The following is a 16,501-nucleotide window of genomic DNA, read 5'->3' as shown; positions in this document are numbered from 1 at the left end:
GAAACAGTGTTCTGTATGAAACAGTTTTGCTCTATATGAAACAGTGTTCTGTATGACACAATGTTGCTCTATATGAAACCGTGTTGTTCTGTATGAAACAGTGTTCTGTATGAAACAGTGTTGCTCTATATGAAACAGTGTTGCTCTATATGAAAGTGTTGCTCCATATGAACCAGTGTTGCTCTATATGAAACAGTGTTGCTCTGTATGAAACAGTGTTCTGTATGAAACAGTGTTCTGTATGAAACAGTGTTGCTCTATATGAACTAGTGTTGCTCTATATGAAACAGGGTTCTGTATGAAACAGTGTTCTGTATGAAACAGTGTTGCTCTGTATGAAACAGTGTTGCTCTGTATGTAACAGTGTTGCTCTATATGAAACAGTGTTCTGTATGAAACAGCGTTGCTCTATATGAACCAGTGTTCTGTATGAAACAGTGTTGTTCTGTATGAAACAGTGTTGCTCTGTATGAAACAGTGTTGCTCTGTATGAAACAGTGTTGCTCTGTATGAAACAGTGTTCTGTATGAAACAGCGTTGCTCTATATGAAACAGTGTTCTGTATGACACAATGTTGCTCTATATGAAACCGTGTTGTTCTGTATGAAACAGTGTTCTGTATGAAACAGTGTTGCTCTATATGAAACAGTGTTGCTCTATATGAAACAGTGTTGCTCTATATGAAAGTGTTGCTCCATATGAACCAGTGTTGCTCTATATGAAACAGTGTTGCTCTGTATGAAACAGTGTTCTGTATGAAACAGTGTTCTGTATGAAACAGTGTTGCTCTATATGAACTAGTGTTGCTCTATATGAAACAGTGTTCTGTATGAAACAGTGTTCTGTATGAAACAGTGTTGCTCTGTATGAAACAGTGTTGCTCTGTATGAAACAGTGTTGCTCTATATGAAACAGTGTTCTGTATGAAACAGCGTTGCTCTATATGAACCAGTGTTCTGTATGAAACAGTGTTGTTCTGTATGAAACAGTGTTGCTCTGTATGAAACAGTGTTGCTCTGTATGAAACAGTGTTGCTCTGTATGAAACAGTGTTGCTCTGTATGAAACAGTGTTCTGTATGAAACAGCGTTGCTCTATATGAACCAGTGTTCTGTATGAAACAGTGTTGTTCTGTATGAAACAGTGTTGCTCTGTATGAAACAGTGTTGCTCTATATGAAACAGTGTTGCTCTATATGAACCAGTGTTCTGTATGAAACAGTGTTCTGTATGAAACAGTGTTGCTCTGTATGAAACAGTGTTCTGTATGAAACAGCGTTGCTCTATATGAACCAGTGTTCTGTATGAAACAGTGTTGTTCTGTATGAAACAGTGTTGCTCTGTATGAAACAGTGTTGCTCTGTATGAAACAGTGTTGCTCTATATGAACCAGTGTTCTGTATGAAACAGTGTTCTGTATGAAACAGTGTTGCTCTGTATGAAACAGTGTTCTGTATGAAACAGCGTTGCTCTATATGAACCAGTGTTCTGTATGAAACAGTGTTGTTCTGTATGAAACAGTGTTGCTCTGTATGAAACAGTGTTGCTCTATATGAAACAGTGTTGCTCTATATGAACCAGTGTTCTGTATGAAACAGTGTTGCTCTGTATGAAACAGTGTTCCTCTATATGAACCAGTGTTCTGTATGAAACAGTGTTGCTCTGTATGAAACAGTGTTGCTCTATATGAAACAGTGTTTTGTATGAAATAGTGTTGCTCTATATGAAACAGTGTTCTGTATGAAACAGTTTTGCTCTATATGAAACAGTGTTGCTCTATATGAAACAGTGTTCTGTATGACACAATGTTGCTCTATATGAAACCGTGTTGTTCTGTATGAAACAGTGGTCTGTATGAAACAGTGTTGCTCTATATGAAACAGTGTTGCTCTATATGAAACAGTGTTGCTCTATATGAAAGTGTTGCTCTATATGAACCAGTGTTGCTCTATATGAAAGAGTGTTGCTCTGTATGAAACAGTGTTCTGTATGAAACAGTGTTGCTCTATATGAACCAGTGTTGCTCTATATGAAACAGTGTTCTGTATGAAACAGTGTTCTGTATGAAACAGTGTTGCTCTGTATGAAACAGTGTTGCTCTTTATGAACCAGTGTTCTGTATGAAACAGTGTTCTGTATGAAACAGTGTTGCTCTGTATGAAACAGTGTTCTGTATGAAACAGTGTTGCTCTTTATGAAACAGTGTTCTGTATGAAACAGTGTTGCTCTATACGAACCAGTGTTGCTCTATATGAAACAGTGTTGCTCTATATGAAAGTGTTGCTCTATATGATGCTCTATATGAAACAGTGTTGCTCTATATGAACCAGTGTTGCTCTATATGAAACAGTGTTGCTCTATATGAACCAGTGTTGCTCTATATGAAACAGTGTTCTGTATGAAACAGTGTTCTGTATGAAACAGTGTTGCTCTGTATGAAACAGTGTTGCTCTTTATGAACCAGTGTTCTGTATGAAACAGTGTTCTGTATGAAACAGTGTTGCTCTGTATGAAACAGTGTTCTGTATGAAACAGTGTTGCTCTTTATGAAACAGTGTTCTGTATGAAACAGTGTTGCTCTATACGAACCAGTGTTGCTCTATATGAAACAGTGTTGCTCTATATGAACCAGTGTTGCTCTACATGAACCAGTGTTGCTCTGTATGAAACAGTGTTGCTCTATATGAAACAGTGTTCTGTATGAAACAGTGTTCTGTATGAAACAGTGTTCTGTATGAAACAGTCACTCTATATGAAACAATGTTGCTCTATATAAAACAGTATTGTTCTGTATGAAACAGTGTTCTGTATGAAACAGTGTTGCTCTATATGAAACAGTGTTGCTCTATATGAAACAGTGTTGCTCTATATGAAAGTGTTGCTCTATATGAAACAGTGTTGCTCTATTTGAAACAGTGTTCTGTATGAAACAGTGTTGCTCTATATGAAACAGTGTTGCTCTATATGAAAGTGTTGCTCTATATGAAACAGTGTTGCTCTATATGAACCAGTGTTGCTCTATATGAAACTGTTGCTCTATATGAAACAGTGTTCTGTATGAAACAGTGTTGGTCTATACGAACCAGTGTTGCTCTATATGAAACAGTGTTCTGTATGAAACAGTGTTCTGTATGAAACAGTCGCTCTATATGAAACAATGTTGCTCTATATAAAACAGTATTGTTCTGTATGAAACAGTGTTCTGTATGAAACAGTGTTCTGTATGAAACAGTGTTGCTCTATATGAAACAGTGTTGCTCTATATGAAACAGTGTTGCTCTGTATGAAACAGTGTTGCTCTGTATGAAACAGTGTTGTTCAGTATGAAACAGTGTTGCTCTGTATGAAACAGTGTTGTTCTGTATGAAACAGTGTTGTTCTGTATGAAACAGTGTTGTTCTATATGAAACAGTGTTGCTCTGTATGAAACAGTGTTGTTCTGTATGAAACAGTGTTGCTCTGTATGAAACAGTGTTGTTCTGTATGAAACAGTGTTGCTCTGTATGAAACAGTGTTGTTCTATATGAAACAGTGTTGCTCTATATGAAACAGTGTTGTTCTGTATGAAACAGTGTTGCTCTATATGAAACAGTGTTGCTCTATATGAAACAGTGTTGCTCTGTATGAAACAGTGTTGTTCTATATGAAACAGTGTTGCTCTGTATGAAACAGTGTTGTTCTGTATGAAACAGTGTTGCTCTGTATGAAACAGTGTTGTTCTATATGAAACAGTGTTGCTCTATATGAAACAGTGTTGTTCTGTATGAAACAGTGTTGCTCTATATGAAACAGTGTTGCTCTATATGAACCAGTGTTGCTCTATATGAAACAGTGTTCTGTATGAAACAGTGTTCTGTATGAAACAGTGTTGCTCTGTATGAAACAATGTTGCTCTATATGAAACAGTGTTCTGTATGAAACAGAGTTGCTCTATATGAAACAGTGTTGCTCTATATGAAACAATGTTGCTCTATATGAAACAGTATTGTTCTGTATGAAACCGTGTTGCTCTATATGAAACAGTGTTGCTCTATATGAAACAGTGTTGCTCTATATGAAAGTGTTGCTCTATATGAAACAGTGTTCTGTATGAAACAGTGTTGCTCTATATGAAACAGTGTTGCTCTACATGAAACAGTGTTCCTCTATATGAACCAGTGTTCTGTATGAAACAGTGTTGCTCTGTATGAAACAGTGTTTCTCTATATGAAACAGTGTTTTGTATGAAATAGTGTTGCTCTATATGAAACAGTGTTCTGTATGAAACAGTTTTGCTCTATATGAAACAGTGTTCTGTATGAAACAGTTTTGCTCTATATGAAACAGTGTTCTGTATGACACAATGTTGCTCTATATGAAACCGTGTTGTTCTGTATGAAACAGTGTTCTGTATGAAACAGTGTTGCTCTATATGAAACAGTGTTGCTCTATATGAAACAGTGTTGCTCTATATGAAAGTGTTGCTCCATATGAACCAGTGTTGCTCTATATGAAACAGTGTTGCTCTGTATGAAACAGTGTTCTGTATGAAACAGTGTTCTGTATGAAACAGTGTTGCTCTATATGAACTAGTGTTGCTCTATATGAAACAGGGTTCTGTATGAAACAGTGTTCTGTATGAAACAGTGTTGCTCTGTATGAAACAGTGTTGCTCTGTATGTAACAGTGTTGCTCTATATGAAACAGTGTTCTGTATGAAACAGCGTTGCTCTATATGAACCAGTGTTCTGTATGAAACAGTGTTGTTCTGTATGAAACAGTGTTGCTCTGTATGAAACAGTGTTGCTCTGTATGAAACAGTGTTGCTCTGTATGAAACAGTGTTCTGTATGAAACAGCGTTGCTCTATATGAAACAGTGTTCTGTATGACACAATGTTGCTCTATATGAAACCGTGTTGTTCTGTATGAAACAGTGTTCTGTATGAAACAGTGTTGCTCTATATGAAACAGTGTTGCTCTATATGAAACAGTGTTGCTCTATATGAAAGTGTTGCTCCATATGAACCAGTGTTGCTCTATATGAAACAGTGTTGCTCTGTATGAAACAGTGTTCTGTATGAAACAGTGTTCTGTATGAAACAGTGTTGCTCTATATGAACTAGTGTTGCTCTATATGAAACAGTGTTCTGTATGAAACAGTGTTCTGTATGAAACAGTGTTGCTCTGTATGAAACAGTGTTGCTCTGTATGAAACAGTGTTGCTCTATATGAAACAGTGTTCTGTATGAAACAGCGTTGCTCTATATGAACCAGTGTTCTGTATGAAACAGTGTTGTTCTGTATGAAACAGTGTTGCTCTGTATGAAACAGTGTTGCTCTGTATGAAACAGTGTTGCTCTGTATGAAACAGTGTTGCTCTGTATGAAACAGTGTTCTGTATGAAACAGCGTTGCTCTATATGAACCAGTGTTCTGTATGAAACAGTGTTGTTCTGTATGAAACAGTGTTGCTCTGTATGAAACAGTGTTGCTCTATATGAAACAGTGTTGCTCTATATGAACCAGTGTTCTGTATGAAACAGTGTTCTGTATGAAACAGTGTTGCTCTATATGAAACAGTGTTGCTCTATATGAAAGTGTTGCTCTATATGAAACAGTGTTCTGTATGAAACAGTGTTGCTCTATATGAAACAGTGTTGCTCTACATGAAACAGTGTTCCTCTATATGAACCAGTGTTCTGTATGAAACAGTGTTGCTCTGTATGAAACAGTGTTTCTCTATATGAAACAGTGTTTTGTATGAAATAGTGTTGCTCTATATGAAACAGTGTTCTGTATGAAACAGTTTTGCTCTATATGAAACAGTGTTCTGTATGAAACAGTTTTGCTCTATATGAAACAGTGTTCTGTATGACACAATGTTGCTCTATATGAAACCGTGTTGTTCTGTATGAAACAGTGTTCTGTATGAAACAGTGTTGCTCTATATGAAACAGTGTTGCTCTATATGAAAGTGTTGCTCCATATGAACCAGTGTTGCTCTATATGAAACAGTGTTGCTCTGTATGAAACAGTGTTCTGTATGAAACAGTGTTCTGTATGAAACAGTGTTGCTCTATATGAACTAGTGTTGCTCTATATGAAACAGGGTTCTGTATGAAACAGTGTTCTGTATGAAACAGTGTTGCTCTGTATGAAACAGTGTTGCTCTGTATGTAACAGTGTTGCTCTATATGAAACAGTGTTCTGTATGAAACAGCGTTGCTCTATATGAACCAGTGTTCTGTATGAAACAGTGTTGTTCTGTATGAAACAGTGTTGCTCTGTATGAAACAGTGTTGCTCTGTATGAAACAGTGTTGCTCTGTATGAAACAGTGTTCTGTATGAAACAGCGTTGCTCTATATGAAACAGTGTTCTGTATGACACAATGTTGCTCTATATGAAACCGTGTTGTTCTGTATGAAACAGTGTTCTGTATGAAACAGTGTTGCTCTATATGAAACAGTGTTGCTCTATATGAAACAGTGTTGCTCTATATGAAAGTGTTGCTCCATATGAACCAGTGTTGCTCTATATGAAACAGTGTTGCTCTGTATGAAACAGTGTTCTGTATGAAACAGTGTTCTGTATGAAACAGTGTTGCTCTATATGAACTAGTGTTGCTCTATATGAAACAGTGTTCTGTATGAAACAGTGTTCTGTATGAAACAGTGTTGCTCTGTATGAAACAGTGTTGCTCTGTATGAAACAGTGTTGCTCTATATGAAACAGTGTTCTGTATGAAACAGCGTTGCTCTATATGAACCAGTGTTCTGTATGAAACAGTGTTGTTCTGTATGAAACAGTGTTGCTCTGTATGAAACAGTGTTGCTCTGTATGAAACAGTGTTGCTCTGTATGAAACAGTGTTGCTCTGTATGAAACAGTGTTCTGTATGAAACAGCGTTGCTCTATATGAACCAGTGTTCTGTATGAAACAGTGTTGTTCTGTATGAAACAGTGTTGCTCTGTATGAAACAGTGTTGCTCTATATGAAACAGTGTTGCTCTATATGAACCAGTGTTCTGTATGAAACAGTGTTCTGTATGAAACAGTGTTGCTCTGTATGAAACAGTGTTCTGTATGAAACAGCGTTGCTCTATATGAACCAGTGTTCTGTATGAAACAGTGTTGTTCTGTATGAAACAGTGTTGCTCTGTATGAAACAGTGTTGCTCTGTATGAAACAGTGTTGCTCTATATGAACCAGTGTTCTGTATGAAACAGTGTTCTGTATGAAACAGTGTTGCTCTGTATGAAACAGTGTTCTGTATGAAACAGCGTTGCTCTATATGAACCAGTGTTCTGTATGAAACAGTGTTGTTCTGTATGAAACAGTGTTGCTCTGTATGAAACAGTGTTGCTCTATATGAAACAGTGTTGCTCTATATGAACCAGTGTTCTGTATGAAACAGTGTTGCTCTGTATGAAACAGTGTTCCTCTATATGAACCAGTGTTCTGTATGAAACAGTGTTGCTCTGTATGAAACAGTGTTGCTCTATATGAAACAGTGTTTTGTATGAAATAGTGTTGCTCTATATGAAACAGTGTTCTGTATGAAACAGTTTTGCTCTATATGAAACAGTGTTGCTCTATATGAAACAGTGTTCTGTATGACACAATGTTGCTCTATATGAAACCGTGTTGTTCTGTATGAAACAGTGGTCTGTATGAAACAGTGTTGCTCTATATGAAACAGTGTTGCTCTATATGAAACAGTGTTGCTTTATATGAAAGTGTTGCTCTATATGAACCAGTGTTGCTCTATATGAAAGAGTGTTGCTCTGTATGAAACAGTGTTCTGTATGAAACAGTGTTGCTCTATATGAACCAGTGTTGCTCTATATGAAACAGTGTTCTGTATGAAACAGTGTTCTGTATGAAACAGTGTTGCTCTGTATGAAACAGTGTTCTGTATGAAACAGTGTTCTGTATGAAACAGTGTTGCTCTGTATGAAACAGTGTTGCTCTATATGAACCAGTGTTCTGTATGAAACAGTGTTCTGTATGAAACAGTGTTGCTCTGTATGAAACAGTGTTCTGTATGAAACAGTGTTGCTCTGTATGAAACAGTGTTCTGTATGAAACAGTGTTGCTCTGTATGAAACAGTGTTCTGTATGAAACAGTGTTGTTCTGTATGAAACAGTGTTGCTCTGTATGAAACAGTGTTGCTCTATATTAAACAGTGTTGCTCTATATGAACCAGTGTTCTGTATGAAACAGTGTTGCTCTGTATGAAACAGTGTTGCTCTATATGAACCAGTGTTGCTCTATATGAAACAGTGTTGCTCTATATGAAACAGTGTTCTGTATGAAACAGTGTTGCTCTGTATGAAACAGTGTTGCTCTATATGAAACAGTGTTTTGTATGAAATAGTGTTGCTCTATATGAAACAGTGTTCTGTATGAAACAGTTTTGCTCTATATGAAACAGTGTTCTGTATGAAACAGTGTTCTGTATGAAACAGTTTTGCTCTATATGAAACAGTGTTCTGTATGACACAATGTTGCTCTATATAAACCGTGTTGTTCTGTATGAAACAGTGTTCTGTATGAAACAGTGTTGCTCTATATGAAACAGTGTTGCTCTATATGAAAGTGTTGCTCTATATGAACCAGTGTTGCTCTATATGAACCAGTGTTGCTCTATATGAAACAGTGTTGCTCTGTATGAAACAGTGTTGCTCTATATGAAGCAGTGTTGCTCTATATGAAACAGTGTTGCTCTATATGAACCAGTGTTGCTCTATATGAAACAGTGTTCTGTATGAAACAGTGTTCTGTATGAAACAGTGTTGCTCTGTATGAAACAGTGTTGCTCTATATGAACCAGTGTTCTGTATGAAACAGTGTTGCTCTGTATGAAACAGTGTTCTGTATGAAACAGTGTTGCTCTTTATGAAACAGTGTTCTGTATGAAACAGTGTTGCTCTATACGAACCAGTGTTGCTCTATATGAAACAGTGTTGCTCTATATGAACCAGTGTTGCTCTATATGAACCAGTGTTGCTCTGTATGAAACAGTGTTGCTCTATATGAAACAGTGTTCTGTATGAAACAGTGTTCTGTATGAAACAGTGTTCTGTATGAAACAGTCGCTCTATATGAAACAATGTTGCTCTATATAAAACAGTATTGCTCTGTATGAAACAGTGTTGCTCTATATGAAACAGTGTTCTGTATGAAACAGTGTTCTGTATGAAACAGTTTTGCTCTATATGAAACAGTGTTCTGTATGACACAATGTTGCTCTATATGAAACCGTGTTGTTCTGTATGAAACATTGTTCTGTATGAAACAGTGTTGCTCTATATGAAACAGTGTTGCTCTATATGAAAGTGTTGCTCTATATGATGCTCTATATGAAACAGTGTTGCTCTGTATGAAACAGTGTTGCTCTATATGAACCAGTGTTGCTCTATATGAAACAGTGTTGCTCTATATGAACCAGTGTTGCTCTATATGAACCAGTGTTGCTCTATATGAAACAGTGTTCTGTATGAAACAGTGTTCTGTATGAAACAGTGTTGCTCTGTATGAAACAGTGTTGCTCTATATGAACCAGTGTTCTGTATGAAACAGTGTTCTGTATGAAACAGTGTTGCTCTGTATGAAACAGTGTTCTGTATGAAACAGTGTTGCTCTTTATGAAACAGTGTTCTGTATGAAACAGTGTTGCTCTATACGAACCAGTGTTGCTCTATATGAAACAGTGTTGCTCTATATGAACCAGTGTTGCTCTACATGAACCAGTGTTGCTCTGTATGAAACAGTGTTGCTCTATATGAAACAGTGTTCTGTATGAAACAGTGTTCTGTATGAAACAGTGTTCTGTATGAAACAGTCACTCTATATGAAACAATGTTGCTCTATATAAAACAGTATTGTTCTGTATGAAACAGTGTTCTGTATGAAACAGTGTTGCTCTATATGAAACAGTGTTGCTCTATATGAAACAGTGTTGCTCTATATGAAAGTGTTGCTCTATATGAAACAGTGTTGCTCTATTTGAAACAGTGTTCTGTATGAACCAGTGTTGCTCTATATGAAACAGTGTTGCTCTATATGAACCAGTGTTGCTCTACATGAACCAGTGTTGCTCTGTATGAAATAGTGTTGCTCTATATGAAACAGTGTTCTGTATGAAACAGTGTTCTGTATGAAACAGTGTTCTGTATGAAACAGTCACTCTATATGAAACAATGTTGCTCTATATAAAACAGTATTGTTCTGTATGAAACAGTGTTCTGTATGAAACAGTGTTGCTCTATATGAAACAGTGTTGCTCTATATGAAACAGTGTTGCTCTATATGAAAGTGTTGCTCTATATGAAACAGTGTTGCTCTATTTGAAACAGTGTTCTGTATGAAACAGTGTTGCTCTATATGAAACAGTGTTGCTCTATATGAAAGTGTTGCTCTATATGAAACAGTGTTGCTCTATATGAACCAGTGTTGCTCTATATGAAACTGTTGCTCTATATGAAACAGTGTTCTGTATGAAACAGTGTTGGTCTATACGAACCAGTGTTGCTCTATATGAAACAGTGTTGCTCTATATGAACCAGTGTTGTTCTGTATGAAACAGTGTTGTTCAGTATGAAACAGTGTTGTTCTGTATGAAACAGTGTTGCTCTATATGAAACAGTGTTCTGTATGAAACAGTGTTGCTCTATATGAAACAGTGTTGCTCTAAATGAAACAGTGTTGTTCAGTATGAAACAGTGTTGTTCTGTATGAAACAGTGTTGCTCTATATGAAACAGTGTTGTTCTGTATGAAACAGTGTTGCTCTGTATGAAACAGTGTTGTTCTGTATGAAACAGTGTTGCTCTGTATGAAACAGTGTTGTTCTGTATGAAACAGTGTTGCTCTGTATGAAACAGTGTTGTTCTGTATGAAACAGTGTTGTTCTGTATGAAACAGTGTTGTTCTGTATGAAACAGTGTTGCTCTGTATGAAACAGTGTTGTTCTGTATGAAACAGTCGCTCTATATGAAACTGTTGCTCTATATGAAACAGTGTTGTTCTGTATGAAACAGTGTTCTGTATGAAAGAGTGTTGCTCTATATGAAACAGTGTTGCTCTATATGAACCAGTGTTGCTCTATATGAAACAGTGTTGCTCTATATGAAACAGTGTTGCTCTATATGAACCAGTGTTGCTCTATATGAAACAGTGTTGCTTTATATGAAACAGTGTTGTTCTATATGAAACAGTGTTGCTCTATATGAACCAGTGTTGCTCTATATGAAACAGTGTTGTTCTGTATGAAACAGTGTTCTGTATGAAACAGTGTTGCTCTATATGAAACAGTGTTGCTCTATATGAAACAGTGTTGCTCTATATGAACCAGTGTTGCTCTATATGAAACAGTGTTGCTCTATATGAACCAGTGTTGCTCTATATGAAACAGTGTTCTGTATGCAACAGTGTTGCTCTATATGAAACAGCGTTGTTCTGTATGAAACAGTGTTGCTCTATATGAAACAGTGTTGCTCTATATGAAACAGTGTTGCTCTATATGAAACAGTGTTGTTCTGTATGAAACAGTGTTCTGTATGAAACAGTGTTGCTCTATATGAAACAGTGTTGCTGTATATGAACCAGTGTTGCTCTATATGAAACAGTGTTGCTTTATATGAAACAGTGTTGCTCTATATGAACCAGTGTTGCTCTATATGAAACAGTGTTGCTCTATATGAACCAGTGTTGCTCTATATGAAACAGTGTTCTGTATGCAACAGTGTTGCTCTATATGAAACAGCGTTGTTCTGTATGAAACAGTGTTGCTCTATATGAAACAGTGTTGCTCTATATGAAACAGTGTTGCTCTATATGAAACAGTGTTGTTCTGTATGAAACAGTGTTCTGTATGAAACAGTGTTGCTCTATATGAAACAGTGTTGCTGTATATGAACCAGTGTTGCTCTATATGAAACAGTGTTGCTTTATTTGAAACAGTGTTGCTCTGTATGAAACAGTGTTGCTCTATATGAAACAGTGTTGCTCTATATGAAACAGTGTTGCTCTGTATGAAACAGTGTTGCTCTATATGAAACAGTGTTGCTCTATATGAACCAGTGTTGCTCTATATGAAACAGTGTTGTTCTGGATGAAACAGTGTTCTGTATGAAACAGTGTTGCTCTATATGAAACAGTGTTGCTCTATATGAAACAGTGTTGCTCTATATGAAACAGTGTTGCTCTGTATGAACCAGTGTTGCTCTATATGAAACAGTGTTGCTCTATATGAACCAGTGTTGCTCTATATGAAACAGTGTTCTGTATGCAACAGTGTTGTTCTGTATGCAACAGTGTTGCTCTATATGAAACAGTGTTGTTCTGTATGAAACAGTGTTGCTCTATATGAAACAGTGTTGCTCTATATGAACCAGTGTTGTTCTGTATGAAACAGTGTTCTGTATGAAACAGTGTTGCTCTATATGAAACAGTGTAGCTCTATATGAAACAGTGTTGCTCTATATGAACCAGTGTTGCTCTATATGAAACAGTGTTGCTCTATATGAACCAGTGTTGCTCTATATGAAACAGTGTTCTGTATGCAACAGTGTTGCTCTATATGAAACAGTGTTGTTCTGTATGAAACAGTGTTGCTCTATATAAAACAGTGTTGCTCTATATGAACCAGTGTTGCTCTATATGAAACAGTGTTGCTCTATATGAACCATTGTTGCTCTATACGAAACAGTGTTCTGTATGAAACAGTGTTGCTCTATATGAAACAGTGTTGCTGTATATGAACCAGTGTTGCTCTATATGAAACAGTGTTGCTTTATATGAAACAGTGTTGCTCTATATGAAACAGTGTTGCTCTATATGAACCAGTGTTGCTCTATATGAAACAGTGTTGTTCTGTATGAAACAGTGTTCTGTATGAAACAGTGTTGCTCTATATGAAACAGTGTTGCTCTATATGAAACAGTGTTGCTCTAAATGAACCAGTGTTGCTCTATATGAAACAGTGTTGCTCTATATGAACCAGTGTTGCTCTATATGAAACAGTGTTGCTCTATATGAAACAGTGTTGCTCTAAATGAACCAGTGTTGCTCTATATGAAACAGTGTTGCTCTATATGAACCAGTGTTGCTCTATATGAAACAGTGTTCTGTATGCAACAGTGTTGCTCTATATGAAACAGTGTTGTTCTGTATGAAACAGTGTTGCTCTATATGAAACAGTGTTGCTCTATATGAACCAGTGTTGTTCTGTATGAAACAGTGTTCTGTATGAAACAGTGTTGCTCTATATGAAACAGTGTTGCTCTATATGAAACAGTGTTGCTCTATATGAAACAGTGTTGCTCTATATGAAACAGTGTTGCTCTATATGAACCAGTGTTGCTCTATATGAAACAGTGTTGCTCTATATGAACCAGTGTTGCTCTATATGAAACAGTGTTCTGTATGCAACAGTGTTGCTCTATATGAAACAGTGTTGTTCTGTATGAAACAGTGTTGCTCTATATGAAACAGTGTTGCTCTATATGAACCAGTGTTGCTCTATATGAAACAGTGTTGCTCTATATGAACCATTGTTGCTCTATACGAAACAGTGTTCTGTATGAAACAGTGTTCAGTATGAAACAGTGTTGCTCTATATGAAACAGTGTTGCTCTATATGAAACAGTGTTGCTCTATATGAAACAGTGTTGCTCTATATGAACCAGTGTTGCTCTATATGAAATAGTGTTGCTCTATATGAACCAGTGTTGCTCTATATGAAACAGTGTTCTGTATGAAACAGTGTTGTTCTGTATGCAACAGTGTTGCTCTATATGAAACAGTGTTGTTCTGTATGAAACAGTGTTGTTCTGTATGAAACAGTGTTGCTCTATATGAAACAGTGTTGCTCTATATGAACCAGTGTTGCTCTATATGAAACAGTGTTGCTCTATATGAACCATTGTTGCTCTATATGAAACAGTGTTCTGTATGAAACAGTGTTCAGTATGAAACAGTGTTGCTCTATATGAAACAGTGTTGCTCTATATGAAACAGTGTTGCTCTATATGAAACAGTGTTCTGTATGAAACAGTGTTCACTAAGAAACAGTGTTCTGCATGAAACAATGTTCCGTATGATACAGTGTTGTTACGGAGTTTGTCCCATAGTGTAGCTTAAGGTATATGCAGATTAAATGGTATATTAAAGGGATTTTGTGTATGCCCAACCATTTTATATCTCAAGCACCACTAGCAGCCCATACTAATTCTCAGATATATGAAAAATAATAATTTAATAAAAAAATTACATGGTTCTAATTTTTAAGCGCCACTGTGTAAAATAATATCATTGCACATTGTTGAACATTGTCTTATTTAAGCTGTTGTACAATTATTCTTTTTTTATTAATTTGGTTAAGCAAAACAAATGTGTTTATGTGTACTTATTTTGAATGTCTCTTTTATTTATATTCTTAAGCAACTATTAGCGAAGTCTGAACTTTGCTTCTGAGACGTTAAAGAACAGAAAGTAAAAGGGGCAAAGGCTGATTTCAGTTCAGCTGAGGAGAACACAGAACGCGTTTTAAGGTCAGCATGTAAAAGACACTGAACGTATGAATTGGGGAAAATTCTACATAGTTAACGCCTAGAACTGAAACTTCAACATCATCACAAACTATGGTAAATGATGCAATAGCTAATATCTAATCAATGCATAGATATTATTTCCCGTTGTTTGAACAACAGCGAATGCGACAGAAACAAACTCGAACTTGAAGTTCAAACTTTTCTCATGGAGCAACATGATCATAAATCGAACCATTGAATTCACTGAAAACAGAGACTCTTACCTGCAAACCAAAGGGTGGATAGTAAAATCCACTGAAAATAAACTGTGAAAAAGCTCATCTCGGGTTTTCGTGGCTTTTAAGGTGGTTTGACCGGTTCTAACAGCAGCGCCTGCATTGACAACAGAAAACAGAGACAAACACAATATTCTTTACAGGCTTTAAAACAGTCTGACAGAAACTTCATCCATTACGAAACTCAATTACAAAGCACGTAGCTGTCATATTTCCCGTTTTCTCCTGAGAAACATAACAAAAGCCCTGCATTTCAGTTATTAACGCGATATTCTACTCTAACTATCATAAACGATCAACAGGAATTAAAACTTCAAAATTATGCTCAGTCTCGGGTTTTCCGTGTGATGTTCCTGTGTCAGGGATGATTGCAGGAAGAAAGAGGGATTTCCCCGAAGAAATATGCGTGTGTGGGACAAAGTTTAAAGTCGATATTTAGACTATAATAACACAGATACACAAAAGTATAGACATACAGTTTTCTTACTGAGAGTGAAGGGTTAGTGAGTCTTACCTCAAGCAGCTGATCAGACAGTAAGAGCTCAGAAACAGCGCGCTTCTCGGAATCTCTTCCAGACTGCCACACACACACACACACACACACACACACACACACACACACACACACACTGACCACGAAACACTATTTCTGCTGAACATGCGGTTTAACTAGCCTGACTTCGTCATACTCATATTCTAGGCAGAATGTGAGTCTGATACTGCTCCATAGAGCTTTGATTATGAGGCGTGTCCCAGATAGCAAACAGTCATTGAAACTGTTAAATCAACATTCCGTTTTCAACATTAAGTCATTGAATCAACATCGAACTCTGATGTTGATTCTACATCATTTTGCACCCTGTTTTAATATTGAAACAACATTGAAATCCTGTCCATAGATCAGCGGAATTTCAGTGGTATTTCAATTATCAGGAATATTGAAACGTTGAAATTTCAACTGAACTAAGGATCAACGTGATTTCAATGGAATTTCAATCGTTTTTAAATGTTAATTTTAAATGTAATGCCATAAATTAAATAGCCTGCTTTATCTACAGCCAGGATGTTAAAAAGTAATGGAACATTTGAAATCTTGTATAAAACACTGAACACACCACACTAAAAACAAATTCATTTTTATTAGCCTTTTTATTTAATTATTTGTACTCTTTATTTACACTTCATTGTCCTCTGACGCCAGCTGAATATCCTGCCCGGTTTGGTGCACAGCCTGTGCAAAAGTGAATTGGGTGATGGCAGCTGTCCCCATCTGCTGAGTAAGAGCATCTAAAACAGAAAATAAAATCACAATGCAAAAAATTAGCATTTAAGTTAAACAGAACACATATTTGAACACTTGGAACAAATTCAGTAGCCTATAGGCCTATGATTTTTCAATGATCGGATATTTGTCCATGTAAGTAAGTAAGTAAAATGTATTTATATAGCACCTTTCACAGACAAAAAGTCACAAAGTGCTTTACAAACTGTTAATTAGAAAGATCAGACATGCAAACAATAGATCTACCAAAACAACACACAAAACCAAAAATTACACAAACATAAAATAACAAGTAACCAATGCTGTCAAATAAAAGCAAGCCCAAAAAGATGCGTCTTCAGATGTTTTTTAAAAGAATTGACAGAATCCATAGTTCTCAGAGCTAAGGGAAGTGAGTTCCAAAGCCTCGGT

General features: G+C 36.4%; 1 protein-coding gene across 1 annotated transcript in view; it reads right to left on the bottom strand.

Moving 5' to 3' along the window:
* LOC307173075 (interleukin-1 receptor type 2-like) overlaps positions 1 to 14,888 on the bottom strand; it is a gene marked incomplete at its 3' end in the record, with an annotated part of 96,082 nt that extends 81,194 nt beyond the window's left edge. Inside the window, exon 1 of the mRNA XM_079895876.1 lies at positions 14,797 to 14,888. Within this exon, the coding sequence (XP_079752002.1) occupies positions 14,797 to 14,854 (58 nt within the window). The 5' untranslated portion in view covers positions 14,855 to 14,888. The remainder of the gene's footprint in view (positions 1 to 14,796) is intronic.
* Between the last annotated feature and the right edge of the window lie 1,613 nt (positions 14,889 to 16,501).

The sequence above is a fragment of the Squalius cephalus genome, assembly GCF_949319135.1.
Source record: "Squalius cephalus genome assembly, chromosome: 15".
NCBI lineage: Eukaryota > Metazoa > Chordata > Actinopteri > Cypriniformes > Leuciscidae > Squalius > Squalius cephalus.
Note: the sequence above shows the minus strand (reverse complement) of the source record. Positions and strands in the feature narration are given on the sequence as shown.